Source organism: Anomaloglossus baeobatrachus, chromosome 4 (assembly GCF_048569485.1).
Source record: "Anomaloglossus baeobatrachus isolate aAnoBae1 chromosome 4, aAnoBae1.hap1, whole genome shotgun sequence".
Classification (NCBI taxonomy): domain Eukaryota; kingdom Metazoa; phylum Chordata; class Amphibia; order Anura; family Aromobatidae; genus Anomaloglossus; species Anomaloglossus baeobatrachus.
Window position 1 is genome coordinate 301,121,388 of NC_134356.1, and position 27,533 is coordinate 301,148,920.

The 27,533-nt window shown below is 43.2% G+C and overlaps 1 protein-coding gene across 2 annotated transcripts in view; it reads right to left on the reverse strand.

Annotated features, from left to right (window-relative positions):
• Positions 1 to 27,533, reverse strand: part of LOC142303519 (monocarboxylate transporter 2-like) — a 209,979-nt gene that overhangs the window by 17,963 nt on the left and 164,483 nt on the right. For both annotated transcript variants that reach the window (XM_075344949.1, XM_075344948.1), the window contains exons 3-4: positions 6,054 to 6,197; positions 1,931 to 2,734 (exon numbers count right to left, since the gene is read on the reverse strand). In XM_075344949.1, the coding sequence (XP_075201064.1) occupies positions 1,931 to 2,734; positions 6,054 to 6,197 (948 nt within the window). The remainder of the gene's footprint in view (positions 1 to 1,930; positions 2,735 to 6,053; positions 6,198 to 27,533) is intronic.

Consider the following 27,533-nt stretch of genomic DNA (forward strand, 5'->3'; position numbering starts at 1 on the left):
GCGTCTGCGTCTCCTAGCAACCGCCGCTCACCACTATCAGACTGGCTCGCTCCACTTCTTTCCTGACAGCCTCTGCAACTTAGCTCCCAGGCCCTCCACTATACCCCTTGACAAGAATTGAAGGCCAGACCCCTCCAGGGACTGCCCAAGGGTCCCATCTAATGGTGTGGGAGACCTGGTTGCTATGTGTCTGTGCGTACACACCTCTTTCCGGCCTTTAGAACTACCTGGAAGCACTGTCCCAGCATGGGTGCATTACTCAGTAGTGCCTGACCAGGTCAGGGGCGCCACACAAAGGCTTCCTAAAAGTTTAAAATCGTCTCTTAGTCTGGTTCAATAGGCTACACAATTATGGGGAAGACTGCTGACTTGACAGATGTCCTGAAGGCAGTTATTGACATACTCCACAAGGAGGGTAAGCTACAAAAGGTTGCTAAAGATGCTGGCTGTTCAGAGAGTGCTGTATCCAAGCATATTAATGGAAAGTTGAGTGGAAGGAAAAAGCGTGGTAGAAAACGGTACACAAGCAACCGGGATAACCGCAGCCTTGATAGGATTGTTAAAAAAAGACCATTCAAAAATTTGGGGGAGATTCACAAGGCGTGGACTGCTGTTGGAGTCAGTGCTTCAAGAGCCATCACACACAGATGTATCCAGGACATGACTAACACAACCAGCCTATGATACTTGGCTGGGAAAGGAAGTGAAAGCACACACAATTGCTTTGATTAGAAAATTAGAAAACTTTATATAACCCTTTACTTCTAGTATACAATTTCTCCCTGTTTGAATGAATCAGACACTTTACTGAGCCAAAGTGTTTCTTTGACTTTAATCCATGATGCAATATTAGAATTCGGACACACTATACTAAAACAACAAACAGAACGATTAATCACTAATATAATATAATAATAAGTATCCAGGACATGGGCTACAACTGTCGCATTCCTTGTGTCAAGCCACTCATGACCAATTGACAATGCCAAAAGCGTCTTACCTGGGCCAAGGAGAAAAAGAACTGGACTGTTGCTCAGTAGCCCAAGGTGTTGTTTTCATATTAAAGTAAATTTTGCATTTCATTTGGAAATCAAGGTCCCAGAGTCTGGAAGAAAAGTGGAGAGGCCACAATCCAAGCTGTTTGAGGTCTAGTGTGAAGTTTCCACAATCAATATGGTTTGGGGAGCCATGTCATCTGCTGGTGTAGGCCACGGTGTTTAATCAAAAGCAAAGTCAGCGCAGCTGTCTACCAGGAAATTTTAGAGCACTTCATGCTTCCCTCTGCTGACAAGTTTTTTGGTAATTTTATTTTCCAGCAGGACTTGGCACCTGCCCACACTGCCAAAAGTACCAATACCTGGTTTAATAACGACAGTATCACTGTGCTTGATTGGCCAGCAAACTTGCCTGATCTAAGCCCCATAGAGAATCTATGGGGTATTGTCAAGAGGAAGATGAGAGACACTAGACCCAACAATCCAGACAAGCTGAAGGCTGCTATCAAAGCAACCTGGCCTTCCATAACACCTCAGCAGTGCCACAGGCTGATCACCTCCATGTCACACTACATTGATCCAGTAATTCATGCAAAAGGTGCCCCGGCCAAGTATTGACTACATTTACTGTATAGACCTTTAAGTACGCCAACATTTCTGAGTTTAAAATCATTTTTTCAGTTGGTCTTATATAATAGTCTAATTTTTTGAGATAATGAATTTTGGGTTTTCATTGGCTGTAAGCCATAATCATCAACATTAACAGAAATAAACACATGAAATAGATCACTCTGTGTAATGACTCTGAATAATATATGTTTCCCACTTTGTATTGAATTACTGAAATAAATTAACTTTTTCATGATATTCTAATTTATTGAGATGCACTTGTATACTAATGTTGATCTAATTTTCAATTTATATGTAAATCTTACCTCCCAAAGGCGGCCCAATGAGAACAGGGCAACATTCCACAATGGTCACAAGTCCAACAGCACTGGAGAATCGTGATGCTCCAACCATGTCCATCAGAGTTTCAAATAAAACACTGCTTACCATTCCAAAAGCAAAACCAAAAAATACTGCATATATGACCAGTCCAGTGTAATCATTTGCAAAACAACACAAAACATGGCAAATGCCATTATACAAAATAGCAAAACTGAAAAAATATTGTATCCTTGGGCGTATGTACTTGGAGTTTGCAACCATTCCCATGGTAGGCCTTGCAACCATATCTACAAAAGCTAGGATAGACAATAAAAATGCAGATGAATATTGGTCAATGCCCATATGCTTAGCATAGGGGGCCAGGAAAACAATTGGAGCAAAAAATCCTACAAACATGATGACATTCCCAGACAAGTAAATAAGAAAACCACGGTGCTTAAAAAGTGACAAGTCTAAATACTTGTTAATGCTTTGGCATATTGTTGACTTCTCTGTCTTTTTGTCAAGGGGTTTCTTGTCTGCTTTTTCCTCATCTTTCTTTATAGGTTTTGGTCCAAGGGGCCTCATGAGGGATCCAGCCACGCAGCAGTTTAATAGAAGACCTCCTAAAATTAAAAAGCTTCCTCTCCATCCAAACTTATTGAAGAGAAACTGATTAAGTGGAGCCAATGTGCTTAGAAACACTGGGCTTCCTGCCATAGCAAGTCCATTTGCAATAGGACGCTTTTTAAAAAAATACTTCCCAATAATTGTTAAAGAGGGTTGAAGATTAAATGCCAATCCAAAACCTACATGGAGAAAAAAACAATGTAATAACAATTAAGTATTGATCAGAGCAAACTTAAAGAAAATGTTGACAAGTAAGCATAAGGCATCCAGTAAATTCTGGAGATCAGAAGCAGATTTACATAGTTACAGAGTCATATAAATTGAAAAAAGACCTAGGTCCATCTAGTTCAACCTTCCTCGACTAATTATACATTTTGTAATTAAATCAGTTATAACTGACAATGTTGTATGTACTGAGGAAATCATCCAGTCCTATAGTTACATAGTTATTTATATAGTACCACATAGTTATTTATGTTCTGTCTTATTTCTAGCTTGTAGAATATCTGCTTAAAATATCAATCAATGTAATATATTTTAGTTATAGTGGTTGTCTCATGAAGCCGACATGGAAATGGACCTTCAGTAGCTAACTTTCCAATGATTACAGTGGTTAAGTAGGCAACTTGGTTGCTCAGTGGTTATCACTATTGCTTTGCAGTGCTAGGCTCCATACCAGACCATTGACAATATCTGTAAGGAGTTTGTATGTTCTCCCTGTGTTTGTGAGAATATCGTCCAGTTATTCTTGGTTATTCCCACACTTCAAAAACATACTGATAGGGAATTTAGCTTGTAAGCCCCAAGGGGGATAGTGAAGATGATGTCTGTAGAGCGCTGTGGAATTAATGGCACTGTATTAGTGAGTAAAATAAATAAAGTTGTACCCTTATCCCAACAGCCGTTATTAGAGCATGAATGTCCTATAGTATATAGCTACAATAGAACTTGGCACATCAAAATATATATAAAGACTTTATTGTACAGGAAATACCAAAAATACAATGTTTCAACCCCTATATTTGGGTCTTCATCAGACACAATAGATTCTTGTGTAGCCATATGCCTTTAAAATAGTCATATTGTCAAATCACCATTTCTGTGCAATAAATTCATTTTGGTGTGCCAAGTTTTCTTGTATCTAATGGTGGGTTTGAACCCTTCTTAAAGGGAACCTGTCATCACTTTTTTTGGCTATAAGCTGCGGCCATCACCACAGGGCTCTTATATACAGCAATATAAGAGCCCAGGTCGCTGTGACTACATAAAAAACACTTTATAATACTTACCTAACGGTTGCGCTGCGGGGGAAATGGGTCAAGGAGGCGTCTCCGTTGTCTGGTGCCGGTGCTGCCTCTTTCGGCCATCTTCATCCTCCTTCTTCTGAAGCCTGTGTGCATGACGCGTCTACGTCATACACACTCGCCGGTCCTGCGCAGGCGCACTACAAAACTTTGATTTGCCCTGTTCAGGGCAGATCAAAGTGCGCCTGCTCAGGACCTGAATGCTGGCAAGTGTGGATGACGTCAGACGCGTCATGAACCGCGGCTTCAGAAGAAGGAGGACGAAGATGGCCGAAAGAGGTGGCGCCGGCACTGGACAATGGAGACGCCTCTGTGACCCAATTCCAATGCAGCGCAACCGTTGGGTATTATAAAGTGTTTTTTATGTAGTCACAGCGGCCTGGGCTCTTATATACAGCATGATAGAATGCTGTATACAGTGCCTACAAGTAGTATTCAACCCCCTACAGATTTAGCAGGTTTGATAAGATGCAAATAAGTTAGAGCCTGCAAACTTCAAACAAGAGCAGGATTTATTAACAGATGCATAAATCTTACAAACCAACAAGTTATGTTGCTCAGTTAAATTTTAATAAATTTTCAACATAAAAGTGTGGGTCAATTATTATTCAACCCCTAGGTTTAATATTTTGTAGAATAACCCTTGTTTGCAATTACAGCTAATAATCGTCTTTTATAAGACCTGATCAGGCCGGCACAGGTCTCTGGAGTTATCTTGGCCCACTCCTCCATGCAGATCTTCTCCACGTTATCTAGGTTCTTTGGGTGTCTCATGTGAACTTTAATCTTGAGCTCCTTCCACAAGTTTTCAATTGGGTTAAGGTCAGGAGACTGACTAGGCCACTGCAACACCTTGATTTTTTCCCTCTTGAACCAGGCCTTGGTTTTCTTGGCTGTGTGCTTTGGGTCATTGTCTTGTTGGAAGATGAAATGACGACCCATCTTAAGATCCTTGATGGAGGAGCGGAGGTTCTTGGCCAAAATCTCCAGGTAGGCCGTGCTATCCATCTTCCCATGGATGCGGACCAGATGGCCAGGCCCCTTGGCTGAGAAACAGCCCCACAGCATGATGCTGCCACCACCATGCTTGACTGTAGGGATGGTATTCTTGGGGTCGTATGCAGTGCCATCCAGTCTCCAAACGTCACATGTGTGGTTGGCACCAAAGATCTCGATCTTGGTCTCATCAGACCAGAGAACCTTGAACCAGTCTGTCTCAGAGTCCTCCAAGTGATCATGAGCAAACTGTAGTTGAGCATTGACATGACGCTTTGAAAGCAAAGGTACCTTACGGGCTCGTCTGGAACGGAGACCATTGCGGTGGAGTACGTTACTTATGGTATTGACTGAAACCAATGTCCCCACTGCCATGAGATCTTCCTGGAGCTCCTTCCTTGTTGTCCTTGGGTTAGCCTTGACTCTTCAGACAAGCCTGGCCTCGGCACGGGTGGAAACTTTCAAAGGCTGTCCAGGCCGTGGAAGGCTAACAGTAGTTCCATAAGCCTTCCACTTCTGGGTGATGCTCCCAACTGTGGAGACAGGTAGGCCCAACTCCTTGGAAAGGGTTTTGTACCCCTTGCCAGCCTTGTGACGCTCCACGATCTTGTCTCTGATGGCCTTGGAATGCTCCTTTGTCTTTCCCATGTTGACCAAGTATGAGTGCTGTTCACAAGTTTGGGGAGGGTCTTAATTAGTCGGAAAAGGCTGGAAAAAGAGATAATTAATCCAAACATGTGAAGCTCATTGTTCTTTGTGCCTGAAATACTTCTTAATACTTTAGGGGAACCAAACAGAATTCTGGTGATTTGAGGGGTTGAATAATAAATGACCCTCTGAATAAACTTTTCACAATTTAAAAAAAAAAAATAAAAAAAGAAATAACATTCTTTTTTGCTGCAGTGCATTTCACACTTCCAGGCTGATCTACAGTCCAAATCTCACAATGCCAAGTTAATTCCGAATGTGTAAACCTGCTAAATCTGCAGGGGGTTGAATACTACTTGTAGGCAATGTATAAGAGGCCTGTGGTGATGGCCGCAGCTTATAGCCAAAAAAAGTGATGACAGGTTCCCTTTAAGCACCCATATTTCCAAGTGTGCCATAAACCTTATTCCACTTGTGCTATGCTATATGATGCCTACTCTGTGTCTCAGTACCAAAGGTAATATATGAAACATTGGTTCTGTTTACTTACCACCAATGACACCTATACAAATGTATAGTTCAAGAACGCTGTTGCAGAACGATGCTGAAACCATTCCTAATGTGCAGAGCAAACCTCCTGCAATTACGACCGGTCGGCTGCCATACTTGTTAACTAGGATGCTACTTATTGGACCTAGAATGTGAAAAACAAAGAGTTTATAATGTACCGCATTTGATCTATAAAAAAGATAAAAACAATTATAATAAAAGCTCTTCTCACATCAAGACATCCCCCTCAAAGATTAAATGTCTATCGAACATAAGGAGGCTCCTGTTAACAAAATCAATTTACTATATAAATATGTTAGTAGATATGCTACCTTTTAGAAAACAATTCAAAACCATACAACATAAAACACCACATTAAAAAGTTTTTTATTTATGGAAAATATAAAATGCTTAGCAGTTAAAAAGTTAAAACCAACTAAAGTAGAAAATATATGTCTTGTTTATCCTTTTGTAACTCCAAGGTTTTTTTTTGCAATTTCACTTGAGTAAGGAATGTATTTAAGTCCATTATCTCTGATTATTTCTAGCTGAATTTACCCAGAAAAAATAGGAAATTTATAAACACTGGAAATATTTCTATCAGCACAGTAATGGAGTGATTCACAAGGCAAAGTTAACATGGTTACATGGCAGACAGTGATAAATGGATCTCTTCACCGAAGAAAGGAAAGAGGGGAACAAATACAATAAAACTACATTTGGGAACCTGACAGCTAAGACACCATGAATGCTTCCGATATATTATGAATGCAATTAGCAAGATAATACCTTCAGAACACCAGAAAAAAAACTACATATGTATAATGGATGATTTTGTGGTTAAAAAGGGAATATAATTGGAACTAGAGAGGATTCAGAATCATTTGTTTGTTGCATAAATTTTGCAAATATTGCAAGCATACTATATCTGAATCCAAACCGATCAGAATCATCCTCTAAACTAGTACACTTGGTAAACCAAAAGCAGAATGTGTTCATAAATTTTTATTACGGTAGTCATACTATCCTATTGGCCTTTGTTCAGGTGGTAAATGTCATCCATGACCCATAGGTATGCTTTAAAGCTGGTTTCACACATTCAACATTAACGGCCCAAGTATAATCAAGGGTATTCTAACCAGAGCTGATTTATGCCCTTGAGGTTATTGAGTTCAGTTTAGAAGACCAACAGCTGGTCTAAACATTACAGTCAGTTTACTTGTGTGGAGCCAGTCTAATGCATTCATCAAGAAAATATCATGAAATACTTATAACTTTCTGGTTGCCCAGGAGCTAGTGAATTCAGAAATCTACTCTACATGGAGTTAGTAGCCCTAGCAAACATTCTTGGAAATGCATCATACAGTAGATGAGCTGCTTAAATATACTCCTATATGACATCTATCTGTAGATAAATATAAACATTCATACAATTTGCATGCCTTGGGTTGTGATAAAAACAAACATTGAAGAAATTGCACAACAAATTTAGCATTTTCCATGGTAGAGAAAATATCCCTTTTATCATATGTCTTAATACTAATTATGTTCTTCCAGACAGTAGTACATTTTTCTAAACTTTAGGATGAAAATTACACAGGTCTGTAAGGGTAAAATTGTTTGAAAAGCAAGAGGTGATTTTTATACACTTTCCATAGCTGAACTCAATCATGTACAGTTTTTTTTTTTTACAAACATTGACTCCATAGGCTTTTGCTTCAGTTACTGCAGGCCATTCTGTGCAATTGAAGGAAAGGTATGAGAATTTAGACTTTATACTGAAGACACTTAACAACGAGAATCATGGATGGTCAATATGTGGCTATCTGAAAGTTCTCTCTTTGTCCCTTGGGCATCAAGGAGTACACACACATGAGCTACCCATGCTTTTTGTGTGAATGGGACAGCTAGGATAGGACGCATCACTGGAGCTAAAAAAGTTGTCCAATGAGAACATCTTTTCAACCTGGAGTCAAGAACATAGCTGTGGAAAGTTTGTTGATCCCTCTAAAGCTATCCTGCCACCACTCTACATTAAGGTTGGACTAATGAAACAGTTTGTGAAAGCTCTACTGAAAGAAGGAGATACTTTTTAAGTACCTTGTTTCAAGTTTCAGTGACTGTTGGAAGCAAAACTGAAGGAATGCATTTTTTTGTGGATTCAGATATTTGGAAACTCATGAAGGACAATATGTTAGAAACAAAAATTAATGCTATTGTGAAAAGGTCTTTGAATTCTTTCAAAGAAGTCCTGAAGAAATTTCTAGGTAACAACAAAGATCCAAAATTAAAGTCCATCGTGGAGAACATGCTGAAATGTTTCAAAGCCTTCGGTTGTCTGATGAACTTGATGTCACATTTTTACATTCCCCTTTGGACTACAGTCCTGAAAACCTCAGTGCTGTTAGCGAAGAGCAAGAAGAAAGATTTCGTGAACATGCTGGGGGTTTACTGCTCCATAGAGATGAATGGATCTGTGAAAATTTGGCTCAGCGAGTTTGAGTGGATTTTAGATAAAGTTCAGTTCTGGACCCGGACTAGACACAAACTTAATTTGAAGTCACTGATTGGCAGATAGGCTCTCCGCCCACATGTAGCCAGCCATAAACAAAACTCTTCTGGGGAAGGGTGGGTTTTTTCCTTTTTTTTATTGTGCACACTACATCCAATAACACTGATTTTACACCCATTGGGAGCCATTCAGAGATTGCAATCGGCTCCCACTAGGTCAAGCACCAAGAATACCCGAGCACAGCACTGCTCTCTTTAGTGGTTTGCATACATAAAGCTGTGATAGTACGACCTCCCAACATTAAAGTTCGGATTCTCTCATCTCTACTGCTGGATGCTTCAAATAGAAGATACGCAGGACTTCAATAAGAGAAAAGGTATCAAGAAAAACTGAGGCGAAAAGGAGAAGGAGCAAGAACGTATTTTCTATTAAAGTTGCAAAATGAATGTTCAATAAATTTATATATAATATTGTTTACATTGTTTGGCTACATTAAAGATTTATCTTGTTCATCTTGTCTGCACGTAACTTCATGACTGTTTGGGGCAAAATCCACATGTGATAATTAAAAATAGAAGTGTTTTTTTTTGTTTTGTTTTGGGTTTTTTTTTTTTTTTAAATCAGGGCACAAGAAAACTTATGGATCAGTCATTGGATTTGAAACAATTTAGATAAACCCACATTTTGCATACCTGTTATTGTAGCACACATAGTTTCATAATAAAGCCAAGGGAGTTAAATTTGATTTACAAAATTTTAGTATAAAGATTTATTGTCATGTTATAATCTAGGTATAAGCAGATAGACATAACTAAACAAAGCAAGTTTGCAATTAACTTGTTTCAGTCTCCATTCTCCTTCTATTTGATTCTTAGTGATCTGTCACCAATGCTCTTTTGGAATGGCGGCCAAACATGCGTAGTTTACATAGCGAGGATGTAGAGCATGTGCACTAACTCCTTATCCTGGCAAAATTTCACCTGCCCCACTAATTTCTATAGAAAGGCTCCAGGTTTGAGCATTTGCCCCAGAGTTGTAACACAAAATCAGTAGTATAACAATCTTATAATGAAGCTCCAGAAGCAAGGACTAGGGAAAACTATAAGCAAAGGGGAAAGGAATTGGCTAAAAGGCAAGAAACAAAGTAGTTATGAATGGTACATTGTCTAATCAGGCTATAGTCAGCAGAGGGGTACCGCAGGCATTTGTGGTAGGACTGATTCTTTTTAATCTCTGTATTAAGAGTCACTTCAAAGGTGGGTAACTAGATTATTACAAGGAATGGAAGGCCTCCCATATGATGACAGGTTGAAAAAGTTAGATATGTTTAGCTTAGAAAAAAGACATTTCATGTGTGGTCAATATAAAGGACTGGCACATGACTTATTTCTTCCAAAGACAATACTAGGGACCAGGGGGCCCTCACTGCGAGTGGAAGAAAAGCGATACCAGCAGCTAAATAGGAAAGGGTTCTTTACAGTTAGAGCAGTCAGACTGTGGAATGCCCTACCACAAGAGGTAGAAATGCGAACCACTATAACAACTTTTAAAAAAGGGATGGATGATTTTGTCAGTACACATAACATTATTGTTTATGAATGATTTAGTGACAAAATATACTGCTCAAAAAAATAAAGGGAACACAAAAATACAAAATCCTTGTTTAAGTGTTCCCTTTATTTTTTTGAGCAGTATATATAATTGGTGGAGGAAGGTTGAACTAGATGGACCTAGGTCTTTTTTCAACCTATGTAACTATGTAAGTAGTAGTAGTTCTTCTCCATCCTGGAATCCATACATTGTCCATGACTTCCTTCTCCTTTCACCTGACCACTGGTGTATAATTGTATACTATCTATGCATTACAGCCATGCATATTGTACTTACAATCCCTAAAGGCTACTTTACACACTGCGATATCGGTCCCGATATCGCTAGTGTGGGTACCCGCCCCCATCTGTTGCGCGACACGGGCATATCGCTGCCCGTGCCGCACAACATCGCCCACAGCCGTCACACATACTTACCTGTCCGGCGACGTCGCTGTGACGGGCGAACCGCCTCCTTTCTAAGGGGGCGGTCCATGCGGCGTCACAGCGACGTCACTGAAACGTCACTGAACCGCCGCCCAATCGCAGCGGAGGGGCGGAGATGAGCGGGACGTAACATCCCGCCCACCTCCTTTCTTCCGCATAGCGGCCGGAAGGCAGGTAGGGAGAGTTTCCTCGCTCCTGCGGCGTCACACGCAGCGATGTGTGCTGCCGCAGGAACGACGAACAACCTCGTTACTGCTGAAGTAACGATAATTGGGAATGGACCCCCGTGTCGCCGATTAGCGATTTTGCACTGTTTTGCAACAATGCAAAATCGCTAATCGATGTCACACGCAACGGCATCGCTAATGCGGCCGGATGTGCGTCACGAATTCCGTGACCCCAACGACTCCGCATTAGCGATGTCGTAGCGTGTAAAGCCCGCTTAAGTCTGAGACTTCTGAAATGTGCTTAACCGCTGTGTATTTAGAAAATGTGTTTATTTCTAAAACATATTCTATATCATCTTTCCTTTCCAAGGATGGAGTCTTAAGCGAACTGTCAAATCATTGTAAAAATGTATCAAACACTGTGACCCATGACACTTGTTCAAAGTAACCTGACATGTAAAATGATATATTGCTGCAATAAAACCTCTAATATAGTCTTTAGTAACTTGAAGCAATGAAAAAGTTTAGAGCTAGTGTTTTGAAAAAAAGCATCCTTAGATATCTTGACATTTCTTCATAAAAATCAAGTGAAAAAATGAAATATTTTGCAATGATAAATATGTATTTCATGACTAATTTCACTAGATCAGGAACAATGAAGAAACTTCCATCTATTGTTTTATATTTTTGGAATTGTTGCACTTAGAATCTTTTAAGAACAAATGAAGAATGTATTAAAGTGGGTGTAAAGATGAGTTATGTTAAAGGGGGTTACCAAAGCATATTACTCTGATGATCCATTAGATCGGTAGAGGTCTGACATCCAACACTCTCATTAGGAGGTGGTCAGACGTTAACATTAAAGATGATCAAATCTTTTGAAATTCAAATTCAGCAGGTTTGATAATTTTTCAAACAAATTTAATTTCAAATCAATTTGCCATGAATCATTATAATACTACAAAGCCTCAAATTCCCTTGAAAACATGTATGTAAGTTCAATGGAGAAAGCCTGATGATATGGACTTGTTTCACATCGAAAGGCAATGAATATTTGACGAGGATCGATGGTGGTCTCAATGCTAAGGTATATGTGAGTATCCTACAAGATGTTACTTCATACATTTGAGTACTATGGGTATGAAAAGGATGATATAGTGTTCCAGCAGGATAACGACCCCAAAACATACATCAAGATTAGTAAATACATACTTCAATGACAATGAAGTATAGGAGCTGGATTGGCCCCCACAGTCCCCAGACCTCAACCCAATCGAAAACTTGTGGGTATAATTGAAGAAAAAGCTATATACATACCCAAGTGAGTTGACCACTATGCTTTAACATTGGGAAAGAGTAGAAGAGACCTGGGATCAGATTTCGGTCTAGACATGATTGAATTTGATTCAGGCAGTGTAAAAAGCCAAAGGTGGATTTACAAACTACTATGAAAATACTAAAAATTAAAATGTATAATTTAAAATGTATATTTAAGGAGCAAAATAGTAACAATGCAGTTACATGACAAGAATCTGCATAAGTAATCATATGCTAAATAATTGCAGGTCAGATTTATATATGAGATAGCCAAGATGATTGTCTACAAAATGAAGGTAGTCTTACGATCAAACCTGCAGTGGATTGTAAGATATCACACCTGAAAGCCAAAAGTTCAAAACATTATTAGCCTTTTGCTTGTCAATTTATATACAGAGGCATTATCCAGTAGATGCAATGCCAAGTCCAACAGTGCTTCCATAGAACAGGTGCCAGGATCCCAGCAGTGCTACGACTATGATCTTTTCTCGGGGGAATCAACTGTGTTAAATTGAAGCCATCTAAGCCAGTCAAGCCCCCTAAAGGGAATCTGTCAGCAGATTTTTGCTATGTAAGCTGAAGCCAGCATGCTGCAAGGGTTAACACAAAAAATTCAGGGATGTCTGTCTTGTCAAGGTCCAATCTTTTTTTTTCCATGTTTATTTAAGCAGCAGGCCTCTTATCATTGCTTTCACTACAAATTCAATAGCACAGTAGTCCAGCACGCCCCCTCCCCTGATTGACACCTCATTGTCAATGTGCAATCTCTATTGAGAGCCTGGTATAGGCGGGACAGCTCTCCTAACTCTGCTACATGACTCAATCTAAAAATTCAGAAGAGCTGTACCCAGTAATCTAAAAGATACATAGTTGGACTCAGGATCTCATGGTTACATCAAGCTGCTCTCTCTGTCCACTAAAGGAATTCGCATAGTCACATTTACAATCACAAAATTTTGCACAGACACCCCATGTGACTCAGGGAACGCCATAGGCTATGTTTTGACAGGAAAATTTAACCCCGCGCTTTACAGTTACTCTCCAAAAAACCTACCTTCATTAAAATCAATGGAGATAGGAGCTACAGCCTATTAATAGGAGCTGTGATTGGTTGCTTTAGGAGCAAAATATATTGTTAGTATAAAAAGCTTATGTGTGAGATAATAAGATGTCAGTGGAGAGACGTATAGAGAGACAGAAAGGGACAGAGACAGACAGACAGAGAGATAGAGACAGACAGACATAGGCACAGAGAGTAAGAGGTAGACAGGGAAAGAGATAGAGAGACAGAGACACACAGAGAGACAGGGAAACAGACAGACAGAGAGAAACTGACAGGGAAAGAGAGAGAGAGACAGTCAGTCAAAGAGACAGACAGAGACAGGCAGAGAGGGAAAGGGACAAAGGGAGTAAGGGACAGAGGGGGAAAGAGACAGAGGGGGAAAGAGACAGAGGGGTAATGAGACAGATGGGGAACAAGACAGACAGACATAGAGAGAGACAGACAGAGAGACAGACAGAGATAGACACAGACCGAGAGACAGACAAAGATAGACACAGACCGACAGAGATAGACACAGACAGACATGGATAGAGACATAGATACACATGGATATAGACAGACACACAGAGACAGGGAAAGAGACAAACAGAGAGACAGACACACAGAGACAGACAGGGAAAGAGACAGACAGACAGAGTCACACACACAGAGACGGACACACAGACAGAAAGAAATAGACAGACAGACACAGACAGACAGACTGGGAGAGAGACAAAGAGACAGTTACTATCCCGGGCAACACTCGAGTACTACAGCTAGTGTATATATACAGTATATATACATACATACATACACACACACACACACACACACACACACACACACACACACACACACACACACACACACACACACACACTCCAAACCAGATGTTTACATACACTATCTAAAAAGACACATCTGCATGTTTTTCTCTCTGACATGAAATCAGATAAAACCTTTCTCTTTTTAGGTTAAGATTAACAAAATTAATAATATTTGCCAAATACCAGAATAATGAGAGAGAGAATGTTTTAAGGCACTTTATTACTTTCTGCAAAGTCAAAAGATTACATTCATGTCATTGTTTGGTACCATTGCCCTTATACTGTATGACTTGGGGCAAACATTTGGATATCCTTCCACAAGCTTCTCACAATAGTTTGTAAGAATTTGGGCCCATTTCGTCTCACAGATCTTGTTTGTACTTGTGTATAATTGTTTGTACAGATGAACAAGGCACCTTTTGGTATCTGGAAATTGTACCCAAGGATGAACCAAAGTTGTGCAAGTCCACAATTCTCTTCCTGAGATCTTGGCAGATTTCTTTTGACTCTCCCATAATGCTACACAAAGAAGCAGTGTGTTTCAGGTGTGTATTAAAATACATCCACAGGTGTGTCTCTAATTAACTCAGATGTTGCCAATAAACCTTTCAGAAGCTTCCAAAGACATGACATCATCATTTGGGTTGTCCCATATTGTTTATAGTACTCTTAGGTGGGCTTTACATGTGCGACATCGCTTCCGAAATATCGTCGGGGTCACATCGTTAGTGATGCACATCCGGCGCCGGTAGCGACATTGCAACGTGTTAATCCTAGGTGCAACGATAAACGATCGCAAAGGCGTCGAAAATTGGTGATCTGTGTAGCATCGTTCATTTCCATAATGTCGGGTCGACCGCAGGTACGATGTTGTTTGTCGTTCCTGCAGATCCACACATCACTGTGTGTAAACCCGCAGGAGCGACAAACCTCTCCTTACCTGCGTCCCGACGGCAATGCGGAAGGGAGAAGGTGGGCGGGATGTTATGTCCCGCTCATCTCCGCCCCTCCGCTTTTATTGGCCGGCCGATGAGTGACGTTGCGGTGATGTCGCTGTGACACCGAACGCAGCTCCCCATTGAAAGAGGGATTGTTCGGCAGTCACAGCGACATCGCCGAGCAGGTATGTGTGTGTGAAGCTGCCGTAGCGATAATGTTCGCTACGGCAGCAATCACCACATATCGCATTCGCGATGGGAGGCGGGTACTATCGCGCTCGGCATCGCTAGCCGATGCTAGCGATGTCGCAACGTGTAAAGTACCCCTTAATGTAAGTAAATGTTTGACTTTGTAGAAAGTAATAAAAATGCCTTAAAATACTCTCTCTCTCTCTCTCTCTCTCTCTCATTATTCTGGCATTTGACAAATATAAATAATTTTGGTTCCTAATTGACCTAAAATGGAAAAAAGGTTTATTCTGATTTCATGTCAGATAGTGAGAAAAACATGCATATGTGTCTTTTCAGATAGTGTATGTAAACTTCTGGTTTTACAGTATATATATGTATATAAATCATTATATATATATATATATATTGTGAGACTGTGACCGGGGTTATCTATGACGGCCGGTATGTCTCGCCCCGGTTGTGCTCACTCCATGATAATCCACTATAGGGTTAATGCTGTTTTCCCTACAGGCTGAAGGGAGGGATAAATAGATTCAGGAACAAGGGCAGGTGTGCCGGGTGTGAGGGGGTGATCACATCTCCCTGAGTTCTCTGCCGGAAAGGCACCTATGTACTATTGTGAACTTTTTCTTTGGAATAAACCGTGTGCTGTGAACCTTGGTGCCTGGATCCCGTGTCTTCTGCAGCGCAGCCGACGACGCTACCTCACATATGGTGGAGAATGCGGGCATGACAGCCGGTGAGGTGTAGCATCCATCCCTGGTGACCCAGCTGCACATGTCCTGGATTCGAGCGGCTATACTACAGCCCAAACCCGGCGACGCCATGGAGGACATACTAAAGCATTTGGCTCAGGCTAATGCACAGCAGCAACAGGCTAATGCACAGCAGCAACAGACCAATGCACACCTGCTCCAATCCTTGCAAATGCAGGAAAAAAAATTCCAAGAACAGATGGATCAGGCCAATGCACGTCAGCAGCAATCCTTGCAAGTGCACCAAGAACAGATGGAGCAGGCCAATGCACGTCAGCAGCAAGCCTTGCAATTGCAGGAAAAAAGGCACCAAGAACAGATGGTTCTCCTGGCCAAGTCGATCCGTGCCAGACCGGCAGCAACAACCCCGGGACCGGATGACGACGGCAGCGTCCGGAAAGCGGTGAGACAAGCGTTGCAAAAGATGACCCCGGGTGATGATGTGGAAGCGTTCCTGGCGGTGTTTGAGCGGGTGGCCGAGCGGGAAAAGCTGCCGACCCCGCAGTGGGCTGAGGTATTGTCGCCCTATCTGACGGGGGAACCCCAAAAAGCGTACCTGGACCTCTGTACCGAGGACGCCATTGACTATGTGACCCTGAAAGCCGAAATACTGGCTCGGTTGGGGGTGAATACCTATGTACGGGCTCAGCGGGTAAATCAGTGGTTCTTTGAGGAAGCCAAACCCGTACGCTCCCAGGCCTATGACTTGTTGCATCTTGTAAAAAAGTGGTTGCAGCCTGACACTCTGAGCCTGGCGCAAATGGTGGAAAGGGTAGTAGTGGATCGTTTTGTGCGCACTTTACCCGTCACCGTTCAACGGTGGGTCGGACAGGGTGACCCGAGTACCCTGGACCAATTAGTGTCCCTGGTAGAGCGGCATGTGGCTACGCAAGACTTGATACGGGACACTGAGACTTTGCGTACCGCCTGTCGGTCCGGCCCCTCCAAGCCTAGGGCCAAGGACCCACCGCTGACACCGGTGCGGGAGTCCGCTACCGTCCCGTCTGAAACCGCACACTCCGTCCCTGAGGTCCGGAAAACTATGTACCCTAAACGACAACTCGTCAAGGGGGTGTCCTTCCCTATTAGATGTTGGCGGTGCCAGCGGGTGGGACATATGGAAGCCCAGTGTCCACTCACCCCGGAGCCCATGGATTGTGGGGTTACCCGGCGGGGTTCAATGTATGCTCAGGTGGTGTGTACCGCTGACCTGGTCTACCCAGAGACTGAGCCCCACTTGTGCCAAATTCAGGTGAATGGATGTCCGGTTACAGGCTTGTTGGATTCCGGAAGCTTAGTGACCCTTGTGCGATCAACCCTAAGGGCTAAAGTAAAGGCCACAGGACGTACCGTGGGGGTGGTTTGCATACATGGGGACCGCCGAGACTATCCCACGGGGATAGTCACCATCACAGCACCTTGCGGTCAGGTGCAACATGAGGTGGGACTTATTAATACTCTTCCCTATGATGTGATCCTAGGAAGGGATCTGCCCTATTTTTGGACTTTATGGAAGGGACCTCCTAAGTCCCCTCAGATATTGGTCAGTCCGGGACCTGAGCCCTACAATCCTGAATCCGGGACGCCTGCCGTAGGGGTCCCCATGATAGGGACAGGATGTGAACCTGATAGGTCGCCCCTAGAGGTACTGGCAGGAGAGGCTGAGACGGTCGAGCCCATCCCGGAGTTGGAGGCGTCCCCGGATACGTTTGGGACAGCCCAACTCCAGGACCCTACATTAATACATGCCCGGAGTCGGGTGACAGTAGTTGACGGGGTGGCACAGCTGCCTGGTGCCCAGGTAAGATACCCCCATTTCGCTCTTAAGCAGGATTTACTCTACTGGGTGGATGAAATACGGGGCGTAGGGGTGGAGCAGTTGGTGGTGCCCCAGCCGTATCGCCGGCGGGTCCTCGACTTGGCTCATAAACACCTGATGAGTGGTCACCTAGGGGTCAAGAAAACGCAGGAGCGAATATTGCAAAGGTTCTATTGGCCCGGGGTCTTTGGGGAGGTAAAACGGTTCTGCGAAACCTGCCCGGAGTGTCAGCTTACCGCACCCCTGACCCACTTTCGCAGTCCGTTGGTACCGTTACCCATTATAGAAGTCCCTTTTGAACGGATAGGGATGGATCTGGTGGGGCCCCTCGTAAAGTCTGCTCGAGGGCACCAGCATATCCTAGTGATCGTTGACTATGCCACCCGGTATCCAGAGGCGATACCTCTCAGACATACTGCAGCCAAGCTTATAGCTCGGGAGTTGTTTGCTGTGTTCTGCCGGGTGGGGTTGCCCAAGGAGATCCTTACGGATCAGGGGACCCCATTCATGTCTAAAGTGACCAAAGAGCTATGCCGGCTACTCCAGATCAAGCAGTTGCGTACGTCTGTGTATCATCCTCAGACGGATGGTTTAGTGGAACGATTCAATAAAACCCTTAAAACCATGCTCAAAAGGGTGATTTCCAAAGACGGGAAAGACTGGGATATGATGCTTCACTATTTGATGTTTGCCATACGAGAGGTGCCACAGGCATCCACGGGGTTTTCGCCTTTTGAATTGTTATACGGGCGACATCCCCGGGGATTGTTGGACCTGGCAAAAGAAACCTGGGAGCAGGAGCCCACCCCCCATAAAAGTGTGATTGAACACATTTTGGGTATGCAGAACCGCATAAGCGCGGTCATGCCAATTGTGAAGGAGCATTTACAGGAGGCTCAGGCCGCGCAAAGCGGCCGCTACAATAGACAAGCCACCGTGCGGACCTTTAATCCCGGGGATCGGGTGTTGGTATTGATTCCCACGGCGGAGAGTAAATTCCTGGCTCAGTGGCAAGGCCCCTACGAGATAAAGGAAAGAGTCGGGGTGGTTAACTATAAAGTATTGCAGCCCGGTAGGCGGAAACCTGAACAAATATACCATGTCAACCTATTAAAACCTTGGCAGGAACGGGAAAGCCTGATGGCTGTTTTTTCCCCACCTCCCTCCTCTTCGGGTCGTTCACATCCGGCTCCAGCGACCTCCGGAGAGGACGAACCGGAAGTAAGGATTGGAGAAGCCCTCACCAAGACACAGAGGCGAGAGGCCAGACGGCTGGTTCAGCAGAACCCCGATGTCTTCTCCGAGCTGCCCGGTAGGACCAGTCTGATACGACATGATATTGTCACCGAGCCCCACCTGAAGGTACGCCTGAAGTCATACCGAGTACCGGAGGCTCGACGACAAGCCATATCGGAGGAAGTAAAGACAATGTTACGCCTGGGGGTCATCGAAAAATCCCAGAGTGAATGGGCTAGTCCGATTGTCCTAATACCAAAACCCGATGGCTCCTTAAGGTTCTGCAATGATTTTAGGAGATTGAACGAAATATCCAAGTTTGATCTCTACCCCATGCCCCGGGTGGATGAGCTGATTGATAGGCTGGGACAGGCGCGATATTTTACCACGCTCGACCTGACCAAAGGGTACTGGCAGGTGCCAGTAACGGAGTCCGCCAAGGAGAAAACCGCTTTTGTTACACCAGAGGGTCTCTTCCACTATGTTGTCTTGCCTTTTGGGTTACATGGCGCTCCGGCCACGTTCCAGAGGTTGATGGACTTAGTGCTGGAACCCCACCAGGCGTATGCATCAGCGTACCTTGATGACATCATTATTTACAGCTCCGATTGGCAGACCCACTTGGAACAGGTACAAGCGGTGGTGGACGCGCTTCGAACAGCCGGATTGACAGCCAATCCCAAGAAATGTGCGTTGGGACTCACGGAAGCCCGCTACTTGGGCTACGTGATAGGCCAAGGAGTGATTAAGCCCCAAATTAACAAGGTTGAGGCGATCCAGAAGTGGCCTAGACCCCTGACCACGAAACAGGTTAGGGCCTTCCTGGGTATCGTGGGGTACTACAGGAGGTTTGTAAAAGATTTTGCGGGACTATCAGCCCCCTTGACGGACCTTCTCAAAGGCAAGAAGTCCGTCATGGTGCGCTGGACTCCGCAGGCCGAGGACTCCTTCCGGGCCCTGAAGGAGGTCCTGTGCGGACAGCCCGTTCTGGTCAACCCTGATTTCCGGAAGGAGTTCATAGTACAGACTGACGCCTCGGAGGTCGGCCTGGGGGCAGTGCTGTCTCAGGTGGTTCAGGGGGAGGAACATCCCGTCACCTTTTTAAGTAGGAAGCTCACCCCTCCCGAGCGGAATTATAGCGTAGTGGAGAAGGAGTGCCTGGCGATCAAGTGGGCCTTGGAGTCCCTACGCTATTACCTGCTGGGACGTCAGTTTCGCTTGGTGACGGATCACTCTCCACTGGTCTGGATGAGGTCCGCCAAGGAACGGAATGCCCGGGTTACCCGGTGGTTCCTTTCTCTGCAGAACTTCCGGTTTACGGTTGAACACCGGGCCGGTAGGTTGCAGGGCAACGCCGATGCCTTGTCCCGCGGCCCGTGTTTGATGGCAGGAGTTCAACCCCGCACGCTTGAACTGAGGGGGGGGTATGTGAGACTGTGACCGGGGTTATCTATGACGGCCGGTATGTCTCGCCCCGGTTGTGCTCACTCCATGATAATCCACTATAGGGTTAATGCTGTTTTCCCTACAGGCTGAAGGGAGGGATAAATAGATTCAGGAACAAGGGCAGGTGTGCCGGGTGTGAGGGGGTGATCACATCTCCCTGAGTTCTCTGCCGGAAAGGCACCTATGTACTATTGTGAACTTTTTCTTTGGAATAAACCGTGTGCTGTGAACCTTGGTGCCTGGATCCCGTGTCTTCTGCAGCGCAGCCGACGACGCTACCTCACAATATATATATATATATATTACCCAACAAAAGTAAAAAAGAGAAAAACTTAAAGTGTACATACACTTTCACGAGAAAATGATTGCATTTCAATACTCTGCAGTATAATAATTTTTGTAAATAGCGCTGTGGTTTTTGATGATTACCCACAGCACGTACCACCTGAAATCTGTGCTGACAGATACACTAATCAGTGTCTTGTTGCTGCTAGGCTGCTGTCTTCAGTGCACTGTAACGACACCTGCTCCTGCACTGAAGACGAGGGATGGACAAATCATTGATGCAACCTGGTGAGTTATTGGACCAAGATACTGTTCTTCCACAGGGCCCTTTTTTGTCTGCCTTTGCTGAAGGTAGTACCCCAGCAGGAAAAGGTCGCGGCTTATTTTGGTGTAGCGTGCAGCACAGATTTTGGGCAGCTCATGCTGCGGATGGTCAGCGCAAATTTTTAGAAAAATGATAATACTGCAGAGTTCTACACTATAATTTGTTGTGATGGCGAAGGTACTCTTGCTGCAAAAGCAACATATTTTCATCATTCACTGCTATATGATGTTAACATATCGCAATATGACATGATAATTGCATAGTAATAACAGTGACACCATGTAAAAAGAATTCAATTGTCCATAAGTCCCCAATTCTACTTAAAATGAAAGACATTTAACTGTTTAATTTCAAAAGTCTTTTAATAGTATAATAAACGCAGGATCTTCTGGCACTGAATGGTAGGAAATAATAACAAGCCTTCTAAGTACCCATTAGCCATTAGCTGAACTATACCAATTATATCCCCTAGGCACTCATTGCTATCCTCCTTACATCAGCAGAATAGTGTAATGATACCTTAAAGTTTATTGTTCGTTTTTTGTATCCTTGAAAGTTGCTGCATGCACAGATTATCGGTGTTTTAGCAAACACAAAAACAGAAATGATTGCTTCCCGTCTACACCCCAGTGTTTGTAGTCCCACACCTTTATGAATATAACAAATTATATGGACCTCTTTGAAAACTGGAGTTTGTTATAAATTGCACTAATGATTTGACTTTAGTGACCTTTACATACTTTCCGCCTTCATTTCTCTCTCTCCATGGAAATAAATATACAAACAAAAGTCATCCAACAACTATGTAAAAGAATGATAATTTTGTTTATCGCTTATTTCATATTGAGAATTCATTATAGAAAATTACAGTAAACCATCTGCTTGCCCATATGGTGTTCTGGCTCATCCCAGAATATATCTTTAGCAAAGATTAAAATATTAATAAATGCCAACCAACTCTGAACACAAACAAGATGACCATGAAGCTATTATACAGCCGAACCAGCTGCATTTCAATGTTATTCTAGGTACTAGACACGGTAATTGGAGAACTGCATAGGCTATAGATGTCCTCGGAATATGTGTGAAGAAATGTGAAAACGTACCAGACAAAATTATTATAAATGTACTGTAAAACCCATTCTGACATACGTGGGTCACTGACATGTTTTATTGCATTTTCAAGGACAGAACCAGCCCACTTTATAGCCTATGGCTACTCCCATTTTGTGGATCAAGTGGTCTTCAAAAAAAAGAGACAAACAAAAAAAAAACAAATCACAGATTCAAAGTGCCCAACAAAGAGGTCTATGGATTCTCCTGAGAAAATCACAATTAAAACAGTGATGGTAAAAACTGAAACACTGACCAAGCACTGAAATACAGTGGGTGCAGAAAGTATTCAGACCCCATTACATTTTTCACTCTTTGTTTCATTGCAGCCATTTGATAAATTCATAAAAGTTGATTTTTTTTTTCTCATTAATGTACACTATGCACCCCATCTTGACAGATAAAAATTAAAATGTAGAAATTTTTGCAAATGTTTTAAACAAGAAAAACTGAAATATTACTTGGTCATAAGTATTCAGACCCTTTGCTCAGACACTCATATTTAAGTCACATGCTGTCCATTTCCTTGTGATCCTCCTTGAGATGGTTCTACTCCACTGGAGTTCAGTTGTGTTTAATTAAACCGATAAGACTTGATTTGAAAAGGAACACACCTGTCTATATAAGACCTCACAGCTCACAGTGCATGTCACACCAAATGAGAATCATGAGGTCAAAGGAATTGCCCAAGGCGCTCAGAGACAGAGTTGTGGCAATGCACAGATCTGGCCAAGGTTACAAAAGAATTTCTGCACTACTCAAGGTTCCTAAGAGCACAGTGTCCTCTATAATCCTTAAATGGAAGAAGTTTGGGACTACCAGAACTCTTCCTAGACCTGGCCATCCAGCCAAACTGAGCAATTGTGGAAGAAGAGCCTTGGTCAGAGAGGTAAACAAGAACCCCAAGATTACTGTGACTGAGCTGCAGAGATGCAGTAGGGGGATGGGAGAAAGTTGAAGAATGTCAACTATCACTGCAGGCCTCCACCAGTCGGGCCTTTATGGCAGAGTGGCCCGACGAAAGCTTCTCCTCAGTGCAAGACATATGAAAGCCCGCATAGAGTTTGCAAAAAAACACATGAAGGACTTCCAGACTATGAGAAATAAAATTCTCTGGTCTGATGAGATAAACATTTTTGGTGATAATTCTAAGCGGTATGTGTGGAGAAAACCAGGCACTGCTCATCACTTGCCCAATACAATCCCAACAGTGAAACATGGTGGTGGGAGCATCATGCTATGGGGGTGTTTTTCAGCTGCAAGGACAGGACAACTGGTTGCAATTGAAGGAAAGATGAATGCAGCCAAGTACAGAGATATATTCTGGAAGAAAACCTTCCAGTGTGCTCTTGACCTCAGACTTGGCCAAAGGTTCATTTTCCAACAAGACAATGACCCTAAGCACACAGCTAAAATAACAAAGGAGTGGCTTCAGAACAACTCTGTGACCATTCTTGACTGGCCCAGCCAGAGCCCTGACCTAAACCCAATTGAGCATCTCTGGAGAGACCTGAAAATAGCTGTCCACCAACGTTCCCCATCCAACCTGACGGAACTGGAGCGGATCTGCAAGCAAGAATGGAAGAGGATCCCCAAATCCAGGTGTGAAAAACTTGTTGCATCATTCCCAAGAAGACTCATGGCTGTACTAGTTCAAAAGAGTGCTTCTACTCAATACTGATCAAAGGATGTGAATACTTATAGCCTGCTTTACATGTTACGATTCTGCATACGATATCGTATACGATCGTAACCGCCCCCATCGTATGTGCGGCACGTTCAATTTTGTTGTATGTGCCGCACAAACTATTAACCTCCATCACACGTACTTACCCGTCCATATGACCTTGATGTGAGCGGCAAATGTCCACTTCCTGGAGCGGGAGGGACGTTTCGGTCGTCACATCGACGTCACGCGGCAGCCGGCCAATAGAAGCGGAGGGGCGGAGATGAGCGGGACGTAAACATCCCGCCCACCTCCTTCCTTCCTAATTGGTGGCCGGGAACCGCAGGGAAGCTGTGTTCATCGTTCCCGGGGTGTTACACACTGCGATGTGTGCTACCCCGGGTACGATGAACAACCTGACATTCAATTCATGAGGAATGAACGACGTGTGTGCGATGAACGTTTTACCGTTCATTCGCAATCGCACGTAGCTGTTACACACTACAAAGTACCTTACGATGCCGGATGTGCGTCACTTACGACGTGACCCCGCCGACACATCGTAAGATATATTGTAGTGTGTAAATCGGGCTTTAGACCATGTGATATTTCAGTTTTTCTTGTTTATTAATGAGAAAAAAAATGAACTTCTTTGAATTTACCAAATGGCTGCAATGAAACAAATAGAGAAAAATTTAAAGGGGTCTGAATATTTTCCATATTCACTGTAAATCAGATCCAAAACACTGATGGAAATCGGATCTAATTTTCACATACCAGAAAAATTACTGACATCTAAATAAAGTCTGGGGTTTTCTGACTCCAAAGTCCTTTTTTTAATATAAGCCACCCTGTGCTGCTTTGTAAATAGAATGAACCCTATATATTTTAATAAAAATCAATGGAAATCTTCAAGTGGAAACTGAATAAACATCAACACCAATACCACAACCAGTATGAATGGCTTAATGCATAGTCCCACAAACACACCAATAAACCAATGCAAGCCCAAATATATGAAGAAATAACAATAAATCTTTATTACGCCCATTAAAACTCAAAACCGAATGGACCAACTTAGGTGACGGATGGAATTGATATAGGGGACCCAATACCTATAGTAATAGTATGATGGACCTACTATCTATAGCTTAAATTGTAAATATCAAAGCCAAATATAAGAACCGGAACCATATGTAGTATAAAAATAATATCAATTACTAAGCTAACCAATTAGAATAGTATATATTCACGTGTGAGAGTATAGGAAAAATGGATAAACATATACTGTAGCTGAAATGATTTAGGAAAACCTGCACTCACGGGGAAGGGGGGGGGGGGGTAGGACCTGATGGCCCATAAGGTCCCTTCCAACTCTACCATTCTATGATTCAATTTTTTTGTTTTGCTTTTACCTTTCCTTCCTTCTGCTTTTTGCTTCAACACCATCATTTTGGTTCTTTGCATTTTTCCCTTACTGTGTTGGAAGTTTAATTTGCTTTTTCCTAACCAAACCCATGATTCTTTGCACTAGTTTTGTAGTAAATGTTAGCATTGCCTTTCCTATGGTCCTATTCCAATTTTTGCCTGCCCACTCTACCCTCATTGACCATATTGGTACTATTCTCCAGCATTGCTCTATGGAGCTATTAATTAATCATTAGTAATAACGTTGTTACGTGTTCACCCATATAGCATAAGAATATTTTTTAAAGAAAATCCTTATATTCATATGTAGACAAAGTAAGTATAAAGATATTAAAAATCTGCACTGTAAAATGGCAGGTTTTTGGTTATGTGAAAAATTCATATCATTTCAGAACTGTCACCTGTAATCTGTAAAAATTAATTGCAAAATACATTTAAAGCATTTTGAGGAGAAAATAAAAATACTAAAATAATGTTCTTGCATGAGTGTGAAGCCCCTCTTATATTTGGGGTTTATTTGTGTTCAGAATTAGCTAATCACATTTAAACTAATGTTAGGGTACCTTCACACTTAGCGATGCAGCAGCGATCCGACCAGCGATCTGACCTGGTCAGGATCGCTGCTGCATCGCTACATGGTCGCTGGTGAGCTGTCAAACAGGCAGATCTCACCAGCGACCAGTGAACAGCCTCCAGCCAGCAGCGACGTGCAAGCGACGCTGCGCTTGTACGGAGCCGCCGACTGGAAGCTGCGGAGACTGGTAACTAAGGTAAACATCGGGTATGGTTACCCGATGTTTACATTAGTTACCAGCGCACAGCTGTGTGTGCAGGGAGCAGGGAGCCGCGCACACTGAGCGCTGGCTCCTTCCTCTCCTAGCTACAGTACACATCGGGTTAATTAACCCGATGTGTAATGCAGCTACATGTGCAGAGAGCAGGGAGCCGCGCACACCGCTTAGCGCTGGCTCCTTGCTCTCCTAGCTGCTGTACACATCGGGTTAATTAACCCGATGTGTACAGCAGCTACATGTGCAGAGAGCCGGAGCCGGCAGCACAGGCAGCGTGAGAGCTGCAGAGGCTGGTAACTAAGGTAAATATCGGGTAACCACCTTGGTTACCCGATGTTTATCTTGGATACAGCTTACCTCAGCTGTCAGACGCCGGCTCCTGCTCCCTGCTCGCTTCATTTGTCGCTCTCTCGCTGTCACCCACAGCGATCTGTGTGTCACAGCGGGAGAGCAGCTTTGAAGAAAACGAATTAGGGCTGTGTGTAACGAGCAGCGATCTCGCAGCAGGGGCCAGATCGCTGCTCAGTGTCACACACAGCGAGATCGCTAATGAGGTCACTGCTGCGTCACAAAAAGCGTGACTCAGCAGCGATCTCGGCAGTGAGCTCGCTGTGTGTGAAGCACCCCTTATTTAGTAGTCAGTACACAGCTGCCATCATTTGAAGTAAATCTGATTAACCCATATAAAGTTAACCTTTTCTAAAAGGATTTTCCAGGCATCTTTTTGTTGCCTTTTATAGCAAAAGACATGGTCCATAAATAACTTACAACACAGCAAAGGGATCTCATTGTTGAAAGTTATCCCTCAGTAAGAGTGCAAACAACATTTCTAAAGCATTTGGTATACCATGTAATACTGTGAAGATGGTCATCAAAAAGTACGGTAGTTTAAATTAGGCACAACAGTGAAATACCCATGGACTGGACAGCTCACAAAAATGAGTGAAAAGACAGAGAAAACTGGTCCAAAAGGCTGCCAAGAGGCCTATAGCAATATTTCAAAGGGACTTTTAAAAAAAATGTGCCTAAGCACTAGGAGTGAGGTAGTTGCTAAATACCTGCCTGTTGCGACCAGTACAGTTGTTCACCTTCCCAGAGTGATCACAGACCACTACTGCGAGCAATTAAGCTGCTTCCACTGATGTTGCGACAACAGAGTGGAGGCTTCTCATCCACTCTATGTAGTTGGAGAGGTACAGTCTAAGTTATGCTGATTAACAACCGTCTCCCCAGTTAGATGTGGCACTCTGGCCTAGTCTCCACAAATGATATCACACAATTACATGTGTATTGCCATCTGTATAACATGTATTGTAAGCCTTAGTGAGGATTTGGTTTTCTCTGCTGCTCACAACAAAACATACATTTACATACACTCCCTTACTGAGGTTATTCTCTTGAGAGAAAACCAACTCTTAAGGGAGGGCCCTAGAAGTAGAAAGGGGAGGAGCTTAGCTCTGAGCTAAATTTCAGGCAGTCTGAGCTGGTGTGAGGTGAAATGAGGAGTGCACTGAGGAGAGATCCTGTCTTGAGGTGATGTCAAAAACCTCTGGAGGGGCCAGCAACACCTGTTAGGGTATCAGTCC